General features: G+C 38.2%; 1 protein-coding gene across 1 annotated transcript in view; it reads left to right on the forward strand.

The window, feature by feature from the left end:
* LOC134601889 (uncharacterized) overlaps window positions 1-17,564 on the forward strand; it is a 57,338-nt gene that overhangs the window by 25,596 nt on the left and 14,178 nt on the right. Inside the window, exons 6-9 of the mRNA XM_063446393.1 lie at window positions 766-889; window positions 5,427-6,342; window positions 7,021-7,068; window positions 15,122-15,331. Of these exons, the coding sequence (XP_063302463.1) occupies window positions 766-889; window positions 5,427-6,342; window positions 7,021-7,068; window positions 15,122-15,331 (1,298 nt within the window). The remainder of the gene's footprint in view (window positions 1-765; window positions 890-5,426; window positions 6,343-7,020; window positions 7,069-15,121; window positions 15,332-17,564) is intronic.

Below are 17,564 nucleotides of genomic sequence, written 5' to 3' on the forward strand. Positions count from 1 at the left end.
ATGTCTATAGGTTATATGTGGACAATAGTTAATTTCCACAACCTTTCACCTATTTCTGTTCTTTTCAGCATAAAAGATTCGGGAATCGGATTAAAAGGACCCTTCAGGTTTCGATCCCAGTTATGGTCGTTCAAGTTAACAGTGGTCAAGTTTAGAAAGTTCATAATACACCTGACGTTACAGGATTTACAACATCAAAGAAAGAGGAATAGACACGCCCATCAAGGACTTATATACAGGCTATGTTGGCTTATGATTGGTTAAAAGTTTTGATTGATTGTCTTGTGCTGCTGGAGGCATAAGTAAAGAAAGTTATGCAAAATACTTGCCTCCTGTCATTATTAAAATTAAGATTATAGGTACACTACGTTAGCATAATCTACAATTATAGTTAGTATATATGGATATATATGTGGGTGTGTCTGGGCTAGGCTCTTTCAACCCCCTTTGTTCCTACTTAAGTTTATTGTAAGAAGAAACCTTATCTCTAATCAGTGTTTATGTTATTCCTTTGGTCAGTCAATAGAATGAAACATAATGTGCCTGTCTTCGCATTTTGATTCAAAATGGAGTCACATCTGCTAAGTGGTGACTTACAGTATACATTTTTAATTTCTACCTTACCACAAAATGCCTGATATAAATACCTGTCAACTTTGATACTTAGCTCAGTCTGTCCTCTCTCTGTTTATACAGTGATATATTGCTCATTCCCTCCTATTTTTTTTCACTTTTCCTCTTTTAATCCTCTCATTCTCCCTCCAGATCCCTCGCTCTGTGTGCAGTAAGAGTTGTTCACCGGGATTTCGGAAAGCTACTCAAAAAGGTCAACCCCCTTGCTGCTTTGACTGTATCCCATGCTCAGAGGGAGAAATATCTAACCAGACAGGTACTTAATTACATATATCCTCCTACATATTCAAAATATATATATATATATATATATATATATATATATATTCTAAGCATTTAGAATAGGAGATACTTCTTAGTTAGCCTGAAAATTAATGGAGTTTTCATTTCCCTTGCATATCATTTGGAAACTTGCAGTGACCGGCACAAGGACACATCAGTAAGGATATTGGGATATATAACACACGTCTGGGTGTGGGTGCCCATTTCCTCTAAGGAATAACCTTCTAATATGATCCATTGTTCAATGTACACCTGTTTAATTTAACTAAGTAGCTCTTGTCTTGTAACAGCAATCTGTAGAGTGGAATACAATATGCTGAACTAAATGGAATTTTCAAATATTCAAAATAATTAAAACCTAAATGAAAGTATTGTGCCCAATCCTTCCCTTTTCCATGGGTTTTCTGCCTTGATATCCTCCCCTGACTTGGTAACTAGTCACTCTTGTTTCATTGCTTAGATTTCTGTGCTAATGTATATAGCTAGCATATTTGTATACCACATATAGCCTCCATTTAATATTTTTGGATACAATATTAAAATGATTCAATAATATTAAAACAATTACAATTTTATAATATTTAGATTTTTTTATATATTAATATATATTTTGTGTTTTTTTTCATATATTGATTTTTTTTTATATATTGATACCTGTATATTTATTTTTTCCCCCTCCAAAATGTGAAATAATTTGAAAAGGTTAAAAAGAATATATTAGATCAAGGTCTATGTGAGTGCCATATTCTGTGTGTGTTGAAGACTGTGTGTGGGGACTGCTGTATTTTTGTTAAAGGCTGTGTGTGGAGGTTGCTGTGAGTGCAGGACTGATCTACCATGCCTAGGTGGCAGAAGGTAGAGGGTGCCTTGAGGAGTGGGTCAATGACCTGTCATAAGGTGTCCAGGAGGTGGTTGGCCTAACAACTTACCAAAATGGGCAATTATTAACTGAGGCTGAGTAGGCACATGCTTACCTGGATCACAGGTGTCTACTCTGCTGAAATATACCTAAAGGACAGAGGAGACAGGCGGCAGCGAGGGAGTGCTCTCTTTCTGTTCCTCACTGCTCCATCACGCCATGGCGATGCCAGGAGCTAGAATAGGATATTACTCCAGTCCTCGCATGAGAGGAAGCAGTGAGGAACTGTAAGATTACAGGATCCTCACTCGAGAGGGAGAAGAGCCCCAATGGAACCCAAGGAGAAAATCCATTCACCTCTGGACCCCTGGGAGAAGATCCACACTGACCCCAGGGAGAGGACCCACGCCAACTCTCCCAAAGTTAGGGAGTCTGGATGGGCCTAAAAAAAAAAAACCCACAAGAGATAAAATTAATTTGTGAGTGTGTGTGCAAGAATGTGTAAATGTGTGAGTGTGTCTGTCAGTGTATGCGTGTCTGTCAGTGTATGTGTGTGCCAGTGTGTCTCTCAGTGATTGTGTTTCAAATCAGTGAGATTGTGTGTCTGTCACTGAGAGTGTGTGTCAGTGTGTCTGTCAGTGAGTGTTTCTGTCAGTGTATATATTTGTGTCTGTCAGTGGGTATTTCAAATCAGTGAGTGTGTGTCAGTGTGTTTTTCAGTGAACGTGTCTGTCAGTGAGGGTTTCTGTAAGTGAATATGTCTGTTAGTGTATGTGTTTCAAATAAGTGACAGTGTGTGACTGTCAGTGAGTTTGTCTGTCAGTAAGTGTGTATGTATAAATACAAAAAGAGAAGTCCTGCGCTTAAGCAGCAAGGACTACAACACACATCAGCCCCAATATATAGTAAAAACCAAAGAAAAGAAAATGTTACTTGCGCTTTCTCCTTAATCCCTATGTATATTTAGACAAATGGAGGTCATTTAGTTGCTCCAATGGCCATTGGAGGGATGCCCGCCTGCCAACGTCAAGGCAGACCCCCCTAAGCGGGTCCTAACACTGACCCTTCAGCCTGCTTCCTTGAGCTTCTGGCAAAGATATCTCTAGTGAGACAGAAAGGGGTATTTTTTATATACACCCCTTTACTTATTAACCCTTAATAGGGAACACATGGGATGGGTAGCAGCATTGTAACCAGGCTGTGTGATACAAAGTAAATACAAATACAAAAAGAGAAGTCCTGCGCTTAAGCAGCAAGGACTACAACACACATCAGCCCCAATATATAGTAAAAACCAAAGAAAAGAAAATTTTACTTGCGCTTTCTCCTTAATCCCTATGTATATTTAGACAAATGGAGGTCATTTAGTTGCTCCAATGGCCATTGGAGGGATGCCCGCCTGCCAACGTCAAGGCAGACCCCCCTAAGCGGGTCCTAACACTGACCCTTCAGCCTGCTTCCTTGAGCTTCTGGCAAAGATATCTCTAATGAGACAGAAAGGGGTATTTTTTATATACACCCCTTTACTTATTAACCCTTAATAGGGAACACATGGGATGGGTAGCAGCATTGTAACCAGGCTGTGTGATACAAAGTAAATACAAATACAAAAAGAGAAGTCCTGCGCTTAAGCAGCAAGGACTACAACACACATCAGCCCCAATATATAGTAAAAACCAAAGAAAAGAAAATGTTACTTGCGCTTTCTCCTTAATCCCTATGTATATTTAGACAAATGGAGGTCATTTAGTTGCTCCAATGGCCATTGGAGGGATGCCCGCCTGCCAACGTTAAGGCAGACCCCCCTAAGCGGGTCCTAACACTGACCCTTCAGCCTGCTTCCTTGAGCTTCTGGCAAAGATATCTCTAATGAGACAGAAAGGGGTATTTTTTATATACACCCCTTTACTTATTAACCCTTAATAGGGAACACATGGGATGGGTAGCAGCATTGTAACCAGGCTGTGTGATACAAAGTAAATACAAATACAAAAAGAGAAGTCCTGCGCTTAAGCAGCAAGGACTACAACACACATCAGCCCCAATATATAGTAAAAACCAAAGAAAAGAAAATGTTACTTGCGCTTTCTCCTTAATCCCTATGTATATTTAGACAAATGGAGGTCATTTAGTTGCTCCAATGGCCATTGGAGGGATGCCCGCCTGCCAACGTCAAGGCAGACCCCCCTAAGCGGGTCTTAACACTGACCCTTCAGCCTGCTTCCTTGAGCTTCTGGCAAAGATATCTCTAATGAGACAGAAAGGGGTATTTTTTATATACACCCCTTTACTTATTAACCCTTAATAGGGAACACATGGGATGGGTAGCAGCATTGTAACCAGGCTGTGTGATACAAAGTAAATACAAATGTGTGTGTGACTGTCAGTGAATGTGTGTCTGATTACATAAAGGAGTGGGGCTTGTATATGAGAGGTGGAGTCATTGCCATAGAAACATGCATGTCTGGACTGAACATTTGCAAAGGGGAGGGGTTAGTAAATATGGTCACGCCCACCCGGAGTGCCCAAAAAATATTTCTGCACCCAGGCATCTGTGACCCTAGTGCAAAGTGTATGTTAATGGTTGTGTGTGCCAGGTTGCCGCGTGTGTGTCAAAGTTTTTTCTTTGTTATACGAACAGGACTGATTTGAGACCAATGCTGCATTGTTTGTTCCACCTGTCTACTGCACCAGGGGCCACTATATAGGGCAGGGTTTCCTAAAACTCTGGTCCTCCAGATCTTGCTGAACTACAACACAGATGATTCTCTGGCTATCTATTTCATTCAAAGAATCAAAGGAGTTGTAGCAACAGCTTGAATGCCAGACTTTGGAGAACCCTGCTTTAGGGTAAGGTTTGCCCTCCATCTATCTGTCTGCTTTTTCTTCCAGGCAGATTAGTAACATTATTGGGGAGTCAGGGTGTAATGTAGGTCGTTGTTTTTAGTTTATTTTTTGTAGAAAAATACATTATTTATTAATTAATAGGTTCAAATGTATGTAGCATCAAAAATAGAAGGCATCAGTATAACTGCATACAAAGTGTGCAAGAGAAACAAGTTTTATTGCGGTAATAAACAGACATATTTACGGTTTTCAAAAAAAGGAAAAGGGTTTTAAGTCCATTAAAGGAAGAAGCAAGAAAAAAGGGATATCAAAAAAGAGGGGCTCCACGAGGCAAAACAGTTGTGTGTGTATAGAACACACCCAACCAGCATTCAGTTCACAATACAGTATATTACGTTAAGATGTTTCACACTTTGTGAAATGTAGTTTTTTAATGTTTGCTTTTTGTTTTATTTTGGGGGTTGGCAATAATTGGGAAAGGGGCTATATTAGGCTCCTGATAATCTGATTCCTTCAATTGTCTTTAATGTAGCTTTGACTCTTTTTATAATATTTGTGTTAGACGTCTCCTCTTTTTTCACATAAATTTATGTTTAAAAGGAGACAGTCTAACAGAAACAAAGGGACTGAGAAGACATATTCTGCTTTTTCTTTTATTTTACTGTTGTCTTAGAGCAGACCTTAAAACTGCTTTGCATTTATCTATCAAACATAAACAACTATTTATTTTGCAATAATCAACATCAAATAGTTTGTCTGTTGATTTGTATTAGTTTTATCAATAAATATCTAACCTCCATTTCAGATTTGAGTACCTGTCACCCATGCCATGCTGAGACTTGGCCAAATGAGAAGAATACTAAGTGCATCCCAAAGATGGTGGAGTTTCTTTCTTTTTGGGAACCCATGGGCATCACTCTCACCTTGGCTGCCATCTTCTTCTACCTGACCACTGTGAGCATCTTGTGCACATTTCTGAAAAATAAAGACACTCCCATAGTAAAAGCCAATAATCGTGATATTACCTACCTCCTGCTGACCTCCTTAACACTGAGTTTCCTCTGCTCTCTGCTTTTTATTGGGGAACCCCAAAGATATACATGTCTTTTTCGCCAAGGGGCATTTGGTGTCATCTTTGTACTTAGTCTTTCATCCGTCTTGGCCAAGACTATCATGGTTGTCATGGCCTTCACAGCTACCAAGCCTAATAGCAACATGAGGAAGTGGTTGGGCCCTCACGTCCCTGCTTTAATTATTTCCATCTGTACTTTTATTCAATTACTCATCAGCCTCTACTGGATGCTTAGCTGCCCTCCTTTCCCTGAAAGAAATATCAGAATCAAGAAAGGGATCGTTGTGTTCCAATGTAATGAGTGTTCGGACACTTTGCTATGGTGCATGCTGGGATATTTGGCATTCTTAGCATGTATCAGCTTCTTGGTAGCATTTCTGGCCAGGAAATTACCTGATAACTTCAATGAAGCCAAATGGATCACATTTTCCATGTTGATATTCCTGAGCGTTTGGATCTCATTCGTTCCTGCGTATCTAAGCACTCAGGGTAAATACATGGTCTCCGTAGAAATATTTGCCATCATATCATCTAGTGCTGGAGTCCAAGTTTGTATATTCCTGCCTAAGTCTTACATTATAATATTCAGACCAGACCGGAATACACGAGGACAACTTCTTGTCAAAGGGTCATTGCCGAAAACAAGCATGTAGTCTTTTCATAGCAGTGGAACTAACTTCACCTGCAGATGACATCCAATAAAATTGAATTTGTGTCAGTAGAGAGTTATAATATAAGCATTTGATATCAAGTATAGTAAATAATTTAAGCAGGTTATTATAACAGATATATATTATATTAATTCATGTGAATAAATGGATCTAATTGTGGAATAAAAACAGCTGACATTTTTTTTTACCTATGCATAAAGGAGATACACTCTATTATAATAGAGCTGACCAGTCTTAAGATGTGGTATTTTGTATTTCAAGGGTTGTTAGGGAACAAAAAAGTGGTACAACCACAATAATACCCAGTATTATAACAAGTCATGCATGGAAAGACATTTTTTCAAAAAGACTCACAACCTACACATGGATCTTAAAAAAAAACTTGAAGATGTTAAAAATAAAGTTGTCTTTAAGTGTGCAATAACATTTTCATTAATGATTTGTTATAATACAGTGTTCAGATAAGATATACTAAATTACACCAGGTGTACATTTACATGTTCCTGACATCTGCTGGAAAAGGAAACTGTGATTGGATTTGTAGTTACAGGGTGACATGTGTAAGCATCTTGAAAAGACAATTTCAAAAAGCATACAGGCTCACATAGGTAATATAATATGCCATATTTTATAAAAATATTTTGGGTCTTACTCAGGTGCCACTCCTTGTCTACACGTCAGCTTCAAGAGAGCCAGAAGCTCCTGTAAGGAGCGTCCATTAGGTCTCCTGAGCTAAGTTCTGCACTGCACACTAACTCATTAAGGCTAAGAGCATCAAATGATTGGTCTTGGCCAATGAGCTAAGCTCTGAAGGCTTGAACCACTGAGCTTATTTCACAGCTGGCTGCAGTGGAAGTGGGGAGCGGCACTCAATGAACCCCAGGTAAGATGTCAAACTGTTCAAGAATGGTTTGACAATGGACATTTGGGAAGCACTTTGGAAAGCACACCTGGCAAGGAACACATTGCATCCATTAAAATTGTCACCCTTCTTTGTTGAATCACGTAGTGATGGAGGAAAGACGAGACGGGGGGATAAGATAGAAACATTTTAAATACATAAAGGGAATCAACACAGTAAAGGAGGAGACTATATTTAAAAGAAGAAAAACTACCACAACAAGAGGACATAGTCTTAAATTAGAGGGGCAAAGGTTTAAAAATACCGTATATACTCGAGTATAAGCCGAGTTTTTCAGCACATTTTTTTTGCTGAAAACTCCCAACTCGGCTTATACTTGAGTCAATAGTCTGTATTATGGCAATTTGCATTGCCATAATACAGACAAGGGCTGTGGGTGCTGGCAGAGCTGTAACTTACCTGTCCTGCAGCTCCTGTCAGCTCTCTCCTCCTCCGCGCCGTCCGTTCAGCACCTCGGTCAGCTCCCAGTGTAAATCTCGCGAGAGCCGTGGCTCTCGCGAGACTTACAGTGTGAGCTGACAGAAGAGCTGAACGGACGGCGCGGAGGAGGAGAGAGCTGACAGGAGCTGCAGGACAGGTAAGTTACAGCTCTGCCAGCCCCCCTCTCCCCCCCACTGAACTGCCAATGCTGGACCACCAGGGAAGGAGAGCCCCCCTCCCTGCCATATATCAAGCAGGGAGGGGGGACAAAAAAAATATATAGTAATAATAAAAAATAATAATAATTAAATTAAGTAATAAATCATAATAAAAAAATAATAATAATTAAATTAAATAATAAATCATAATTAAAAAATAATAATAATTAAATTAAATAAAATAATAATAAATAATAAAAAAAATTACAAAAATTAAAAGAAATTGCCCACCCCCCACCAGGGCTCTGCAACACACACACACACACCACTCATACACACACACACTGCACTCATACACGCTGCACTCATACACACGCTGCATTCATACACACACACTGCACTCATACACGCTGCACTCATACACACACGCTGCACTCATACACACACGCTGCATTCATACACACACACTGCACTCATACACGCTGCACTCATACACACACGCTGCATTCATACAAACACGCTGCATTCATACACACACGCGGCACTCATACACACGCTGCACTCATACACACACTGCATTCATACACTCAAACTGCGTTCATACACTCACACTGCATTCATTATACACACACTGTAAATAAATATTCAATTAATATATTTTTTTTAGGATCTAATTTTATTTAGAAATTTACCAGTAGCTGCTGCATTTCCCACCCTAGTCTTATACTCGAGTCAATAAGTTTTCCCAATTTTTGGGGGTAAAATTAGGGGCCTCGGCTTATATTCAGGTCGGCTTATACTCGAGTATATACGGTAATTTCAGGAAGTATTACTTTACTGAGAGGGTAGTGGATGCATGGAATAGCCTTCCAGCCTCAGTGGTAGAGGTTAACACAGTGAGGGAGTTTAGGCATGCGTGGGATAATCATAAGGTTATCCTAGACTCAAGATAAGGCCAGGGACTAATTAAAAGTATTTTGAAATATTGGGCAGATTAGATGGGCCGAATGGTTCTTATCTGCCGTCACATTCTACGTTTCTATGTTTCTACGTTTCTATGTTTCTTATAAACAACCTGAAACTACAAATGTGGCTCAAGCCCCATTTAATTTGCAAAGGCCCAATATAGACAAGTTCCTTTTTAGACCTGTACCTATTAGTGTCATTAAAAAACACCTTAATGATCTAAAAATTAAAAACCAGTCTGGACCTGATCAAATCCCAGCAATGCTGTTGAAGCTCAGTGTGTCGGCAATTGCTAAACCCGTCGCAACCCTAATTAATGAATCCTTGGTGTCTGGTTACATACCCAAACTGGTTCATGGATCCAGGATAAAACTTACCAGGAAAGGTTAAAGGAACTTAACATGTATAGCTTGGAGGAAAGATGAGACGGGGGGGGATATGATAGAAACATTTAAATACATAAAGAGAATCAACACAGTAAAGGAGGAGACTATATTTAAAAGAAGGAGAACTACCATAACAAGAGGGCATGTGTCAATGACGGCGTGTGTCTCTCAGTCAAAAAAGTAGTGGGGCACATTTATATTAGGGGGGTGCCCGCATTTAGTCGTGAAGAAAAAGGCACAAATCTAAAGACTTTTGGAAAATGCTCAGTCATGAAGGGCTTAAAAGGGTACTAGGACTTCTAATATTAGGTACTATTATGTTTAATATGATAGTATCCCCTAAATTTTGCAGATATATATTTCTGTAGTGTAAAAAAATAACATTTAATTTACAAATCAACACCTTGTCATTCTGCAACTGGGCATTTCCATCTTGGCTCCTTGTCAATCGTTCAGGGCTATTTAGAAACATGAGAATTGTTGGGAATTCAGAGTGAATTCAAAGGGAATTTCAAATGTAAAACCTGTTACAAAGCTCAGCCCACCGCTTGAGTATCTCCGTCATGGGTCTCTCTCTTTCGGCACTATAAACCTGGAGTGACTATAGCTGTCTTACCCAAATACTAGCTGAGACTTAGTGAAGGGTGAAAAACAACTGCTTTATTGGAAACAAGGCACACTTTTAACGCATGACCTCAAGAGGGGATCCATGATTTGAACAGTGAAAATTCTACCCTGGTGCCTCTGAGTCTGGGAGGTAACTAGATCAGTAACTGCTAATTATCTCTCAGACACCAGGGCACCATTACAATATACCTCAAAAACACATGAAAAACATAAATAACATGTCCCATATCCCTGGATAGCAATCCCTTCCACCTCCTTCGGTGAAAATATCGTTCTTGCCGCATCCACAGTGTGCAATTAGAACCAATCGGAGCCAGAGTGACCACTAGGAAGATTGTGGCTTTCCTTGTGAGGCTCAGTCACCGGTGCCACAATTATTAAGTGACCAAACATATAGAGTGTGAATGGTAATAGAAGTACTTATACCAGTCGTTAGAGTAGCCGGGCTTTAGATTTGATAGACAGAGAATAGTTAGAGAAAAGTTGAGTCAGGGAAACCAGAAATCAGGGAATCGAGGTACAAAAGCCGAGTCACAGGATAACAGAAAGGAGAATAGTCAGAATAGCCAAGGTCAAATAACCAAAAATACACAGAGCATACAACGCTTGGAACCAAAATTAGAACCACAATAGGGCAATGACCTATGAGAACCTTTAATATTATGGCTCTTTAATTTTGTAGCCACGCCCACAAAACATTTGAGTTCAGACGTTTTGGAGGGCCATGACGTCATCAATCACGCATGCGGCGTGTCATGAAAAGGGACAGAGCAACAGCGGATGCATTGGCATTGCTGAGGAGAGAGGGAGGACCATGAGGATGGTCCCCCTCCACATGAAGAACATCCCCAGGTTGTGTCCCAGCCTATGCAACAATTACCCTGACACCGGTTGGATTTGGAGTGTGGGTGCTCTTTGGGGATGTGTCTGGTGAAGGGTAGGGGAAACCCCAGGGAGTGTAAGTACCGCTCTTAAGTGGAGAAGAATGTATCTTCATAGTGGCAGAGCTGCAGTTCAGTAACAAGGCCAAAATAGCCACGGCAGCTATGCTATACTTTCTGGGTTTTTTTTAAATTTATTTATTCCTTTTTAAAGTGCCAACAAAGTCTGCAGCACTGTACAATTGGGAAAAAGATAATACAATATAAACAGACCAATACAATAGCTGGAGGACCCTGCCCGTGAGCTTACAGTCTAAAGGTTAATATGGGTAGATTAGACAAGATGTAGCAGAGGACTGTGTAGGTGATGGCAGAGAATTATTCATATAATTGCAGTAACTGATAACAGGTGAATAGAATTAGGAGGTGATTGACTGTGATTCCAAACAGAGCATGCTATATAGTTAAAGACAACCAGAGTGGGCGGGTAGAGCTGAGTATAAATGAAGTGGATTTGTTTCAGATGGATGTGGAATTGGGTCTAAGGTGAAAAATTCAAAGTAAATTCAAAGTGAATTTAAAATTTAAGGAAATAATAGCTGAACTGGAAAATGTCTCCAGATCAGCTAAATTAGTCTTAAATTTGAAATTCACTATGAATTCATTCTGAATTCCTGACAACTCTCACTTTATTGAATAGTACTGATTGTTTTAAGCTCTGCCCTTTGCAATAGGCAGTCATCAAAGAGAAACATACATAGAAGAGGAGGAAAACACTTTTCCAGTTTGTGTCGGAACTGAACTGAAACTTTTTTAAATTATGCATATTGATTTATTTATTTTTAGAAGATTCCACTTTTTATCTGACTAAGCAGCCATGTTGAGTCAGAGTCAACTGTTATGTGACCAAATGCTGAGCAACCTAACTTCCCTGCTGCTGTGATAGCTTTGCGCGAAACTGCAGCAGGCAGCACGTTAGGTTGTGCAGAAGTTGGACAGATAACAGTAGACTGTGACTCAACATGGCTGCTTAGTCAGATAAAAAAATAATAATAATAATATAAATCATTTAAAAATATCTATACGTTTTATTAAATGTAATAAACTTTTGAAAAAAATTAATAGTGAAAGCTTGATTACAGTTGTGCTTTAACTGCACAGTGCAAGTAAAATCAGGTCTATCATGGTCCTGAGGGTGAGTTTGAGGGGGAAGTCCACAAATTACGGTTGCTTCTATAGCTCAATATCAATGATGGTATCTTCTAATACTATTTTGACTGTAGAGGAGTGTGATGTGTTTAATAATGTTTGCCGCTGGTTATGGTGGACAGTTTAGAGAAGTCTCACAAGCTTATAGAAATGTCGGTCGTTCTCAAGTTTAGTCAAGCCATGCCTTCTCTCAGCATTGTTTTGTATCAAAAGAACCCTCTCGGAATCAGCTGCTTGGTCAGAGACACCAAAATGTAATGGGAACTGGTGTTCTGTTGACCTTAACTGCAAGCCTTCATACATTACAATGATATGTAATACATTATGCTATGATATAGCTAGGTCTGCAGTGATAAATCACTTAGGATCTTTGTCTGTCAGGCAAGAGTTAAGGAGGATTCTGCTGGGATAAGTAAAGACAATTATCTTTTCAAATGATTATGACACTTTCCCTTGAATAACAATATAATTGCATGCAAGAAATATTAAGTCCAATTAGAAGTTTTATCCCTATGGGTTAGGCAGTGAATCCCAGTAAATAGTGATGGCTATATAAGTTCAGCCTCAAAACGTAGTTAGTTACGGTGTGGCTTTGAATGATTCACTCCAGACCACATACTGCGGGATATCTCCAAATAAAGGTAAGAAAATAAACATGGGGCAGATATAGAAATAATGAAATTAAAGGAAAAAGAAAGACATTATCAAAAGAAAATAATACACATTCTAATTCTCCATGTTAATACATTATTACAGGGCTCAACATTTTCAATACCCATTTAGCCTTTGACAAGTGGATATTTAGTCCAGGTGCATGGACATTTTGCCCAGTAGAGTGCACACGAACTCATCATTGTACTCTGTGCTAGTTTGAAAAGAGTAATTTATATAAAACGATTGTCAAATATATCATATATCTGTGGCCAGGAAAAATACGGTTAAGCCTTGGTGCAGGGGGCATGACAGGGATCGGAAACCTGAAAAAACCCCAGGTCTAATTTCTTGTAGTATTTCATTGTTAGTCTTAAATCACCTGTAATACTGATGAAGACATAACACATGCAATTATATAATTTGAGAGAGTACCACCTTAATGCACTTTTTTTATATGAGTTATACAGCACAGTGTTGGGGTATTGCTTTGAGTGCAGATTTTTTTATTTAGTACGGCGATGGGTTAATAAAGCATGGTTTGGGGTTAATACAGCAGGTTTATATTTATACAATTTCATGTAATACTCTGAATTCTCACTTTAGTGCACAACCCTGCAAATATTTGATGAAATTCAAATTCTGTTCAGAATGAATTTCAAATTTAAGACTATAGTAGCCAGTTCGGCTAATTGAAATTCACTTTGAATTCTCACTTTATTAAAAAACCTTAAGTTCGGCTAATTGAAATTCACTTTGAATTCTCACTTTATTAAAAAACCTGTAGATGTCTCAGTGTGATTCAAAGAACACATTTGGGTTTAGGGTTAACTTGTGGTATGGTATAAAGCTAGGTTTTGAGATGGGCTTAAGTCAATATATACAGGAGGGGGTCATACATTTATAATTGGGTCTTTTTGTGATTTCTGTGCCATGGTGTAATCAGTAGTTTAATGCTCTGCAGAGAGTGTAAAAAATCTACATGTCAACCACCTAAACTGTCCTAAACTGTCTGCAAGATGTATTATGTAGAGAGATCATGGTCACGTTTCTCTCTACTCCTCAGATATGCAGATGCACAGGGACACTTACAAAAGTAAAAATAAAGTTATAATAAATATGTTCATCACAGTTTTATCGATGCAACAATTTAGTCAAATTCTTTGCCAATGTATTGCTAAAATGTTTTTATCTGTTTCGGACTTGTTTAGTCTCTGTAGCATCACTATAAAGACAACAGATATTAAAGAATTCACAAGCAGCTGCCCAAGGCTCCCTGCAACTTGTAGCACAAACCAATAGGAATGAATTGTTGAATGTTGCCACTATATCAGAACTTGATTTTGAGCTCCGATTCACTGTACGTCCGCTATAATTTTAGGCTGGGAAATTAAAGGACAGGTAGGCTAGTAAGTAGATGCCATTCAAATGTAATCGACAGGTGCACATCATCAATGCTATTACTATAACAGCCTGGTCTACCATTATTTTCTTAGCTACAGAACATTTTCATTCATTAGTCATCATTTCGAACTATTTCTGCATTTCTCCATTTTCTTTTACAATATTCTTCATTTTTAACTTTATTATCCTGTTTATTTTCATAGTATTTCCGGTCAACTCCACCCGCATCCCTTTTTTAGGCATTTGTTCTAAAGCTCTTGTCTTCTACGTCTTTCCCTGTACCTTGCACAAGATCTGTTCCCCCTTCAGATTGTACATTTGTGGGATAGGATCTCAAAACTATAAGACATGGAATAAAAAGAGGTCAATGAGAAAATATGTATGAACAAACGAGAGGAAAGTCAAAGAATAAAGTAGAAAACCGAAAAAAAAAATATCAAATATAAAGAAATACAAAATAGAAGAAACTAAACTGATGATAAAAGAAAGTTTGAGGAATAAATAATAGAAAAACATGAAAAAAGATATAGATGCTGATGAGGCAGAAAAAAAAGGGGTGAGATTGAAATTAATAATAATAAAATAAAATAGGCAAAAAAAAGGATAGGAGAATGAGAATCAAGAATAATTTAACTTTAATATTTTCCAAGTATTCTATCTATTTCACTTCTTTCTGTCCTCTTGATTCTTTTTCTGAGATTTTCTTTCATGTATCTCAACATCTTTGAGGTTAACAGAATTTCATAATTCATTGTACAGTGCTACGGAACTTGTCACTTTATAAATAATAATAAAAAATAATAATATCAGTAACTATACACTGCAAAAATATGTAGATAAATGCTTACTTAAAAATTTAAAAAAATAAATAAAAACGATTAAAAGAAAGTAAACAATAAATAAAAAAATTAAACCATTTCTAGAAATAAATTAAGTATACATAGAAAATATATAATGTATACTTTATATAAAAAAAAATACATGATAGTTATCATTATTCAAAACATGGGACAACATAAATTATATTCCTTCAAAATGTCCTTGAATGTTTAATGCCATCTTCAATTTCCTTGAAATCGATATATATATATACACATATAATTTATCTTCTTTTACTGCTTCTCTGTCTCTAGAATGATCCTGGGAACCATCCTCTACTTCTGTTTTCTTCTATCACTTGCTTCTTTTGGACAGTTCTCTCCTTGCTCCCTCTACAGCCCCCGGCAGAAAGGATACATACAAAAAGGAGATGTTATGATTGGAGGGCTATTCCCAATTCATACATATTGGAAGGATACAAAGAATTCATTCAGAGAGAGGAAACTGCCTGCTATATGTGATTCGTAAGTCTGACTCTTGTAGTAAATTATACATTTTCAGATAATTTTAAGAGGAATATATTATATATAAAGGAGGAGAGACCGCATTACATACAACTCATTAATGGCTCCTTGTCAAGATGTTCAAAACTATTCTCAATTCAGACAAACTAATCTCAGATGTCTATTTTAACCTGAATATAGAAAAAAGCTAATTTAAATAGAAGCTCAACTGAAAACATGAAAATGCTAGTTCATTTTATAGAAATGTAAAAATATTCCATAGGAGCCAAATCTGAAACGAAAGAGAGAAAAAATATATTTGAAGGTGAGGAGTGAGGGGTCCCTCCACCTCGATCAAGAATGTCAGGTTAAACATGCCCATATTAAGAGGGGTCATGCCCAAGTACCGAGATAGACCAGCCATGTCCTTAATACCACCAGGTACTCTTCTGTCCTGCCATTCATGGCTGTTGTCTGTCTTTCCATCTAGTGGATTTCCAAAAATTTGATTTCTATAATTTCAAAACATAGGTGCACCTTGTTGCATCCAGAGTGTAGTAAATTGGACCATATAAACAGTCAGCAGATGCTTGGAGAGCAACATTTTGTGTGCGAAAATTGAGATCCTAGTCATATTCCTTTTAACTTGATACTATGAGAGTTCAAACTAGGGCCATATTTGAGCTGAGGCTAAAGGCCTACACTTTGTTATATACACAAACTGCATAATATTTTGTGATGCATTGCTGCTGTTTCCTCAAGCTGTCCCATAAATGTCTCCTAATTTTCCTATCAATCCCCCATGATTATTCCAGGTGCCATAATCACAGCATTTGGTCAGGGAGACACATATAGCATCCCTGCGACCTTGCTCAACATTATGGGAAACAAAGTCCATAATATCTGATGTCAAAGGTGTTTTTGAATCTGTATATACTAATATGTATGTGATCTGTGCAATCAGTAACAACAGGAGGGATCCAAATAAGTCTGAGGCCCATTGTACAGATGCAAAGAGTGTGTGGAATGGCTTGGAACAAAGATTGGATGCTTTGTTCCAAGCCATTCCACACACTCTTTGCATCACGACCCATAAAGTGGCATCTTTAGTAAGGCTGGAATTATGTTGTTCTTGTGAAGATGGATTTGGTGACATTTTGATGTAATAATGCATGTGGAAAATATACAGATGTGGTCATGCACATGCTCTGCTAAGCACTAGACACCAGAAACGCAAATTCAAATATTGTAATGAAGACCATTTTAATGTTCAGATTCAAGTCCATGATGCCCCCATTCCAGCACTAATTCCAGCACATTTCACCTTCCATGACATGTCACACGTAAGCATGTAAAATAATAATCTGCAATAATAATAATAATCTGCAAGAGCATTTAAAGCTATAAAAAATAATATTTATTTTTTAATTTTTATTTCTTGAGTTTTTTTTTTTTTGAGCCTTCAATTGTAAAGTATTGCAGAATATGTTGGTGCTTTATAAATGAAAATATTAATAATGATAATAAAAAAAACTGTATATAATATATTCTGCTTGCCTTCAGGAAAGAACTAGAGGGAACTAGAACCCGGTTTGAAGAACTGCAGACAGGCAGATATATAACCATGCAGGATATGAATGTGCATTGGTGTTGGGGGGACTGTGCTGCTTGAGTGCGATGATCTTGAAAATGGTCAATGTAAAATGCATAATATATCACTCTTACCAGGGTTGTAACTAGAAACCCCAGGGCCTGTTACTTTGAATATGAACTGAATCCCCAGATTTGTTACTGAGATAGGTGATTTTAAGCAGCGTTACAACATTTAAAAATGTATTTTTACGTTTGCGCTGTTCCTCTATCTTTATCACAGTCACAGGCAGACAGTCACACACACAGTCACAAACAGTCACACACAGTTACAGGCAGACAGTCAGGCACACACAGTTACAGGCTGACAGTCACACTCACAAAGTTACAGGGAGACAGTCACACACACACACACACACACATATACACATGCACACACACTTACAGGGAGACAGTCACACACACACACACACACATTAACAGACAGTTACCTTTTTCCATTATGATCACTGGGGGAGGAGTGGAAGCACTGCAGTTCCTGGTGCCTAGTTGTTGGGGAAGCAAGGACTCCTTCCTGCTACAAATCAATGTGCAGCAGCAACTGGGCAGTCGGTACAGGACACATTTAGCTCTGCCCCTGCCCTCTTACTTGTGGCTTGCTTTT

This window comes from Pelobates fuscus, chromosome 3 (assembly GCF_036172605.1).
Source record: "Pelobates fuscus isolate aPelFus1 chromosome 3, aPelFus1.pri, whole genome shotgun sequence".
Classification (NCBI taxonomy): domain Eukaryota; kingdom Metazoa; phylum Chordata; class Amphibia; order Anura; family Pelobatidae; genus Pelobates; species Pelobates fuscus.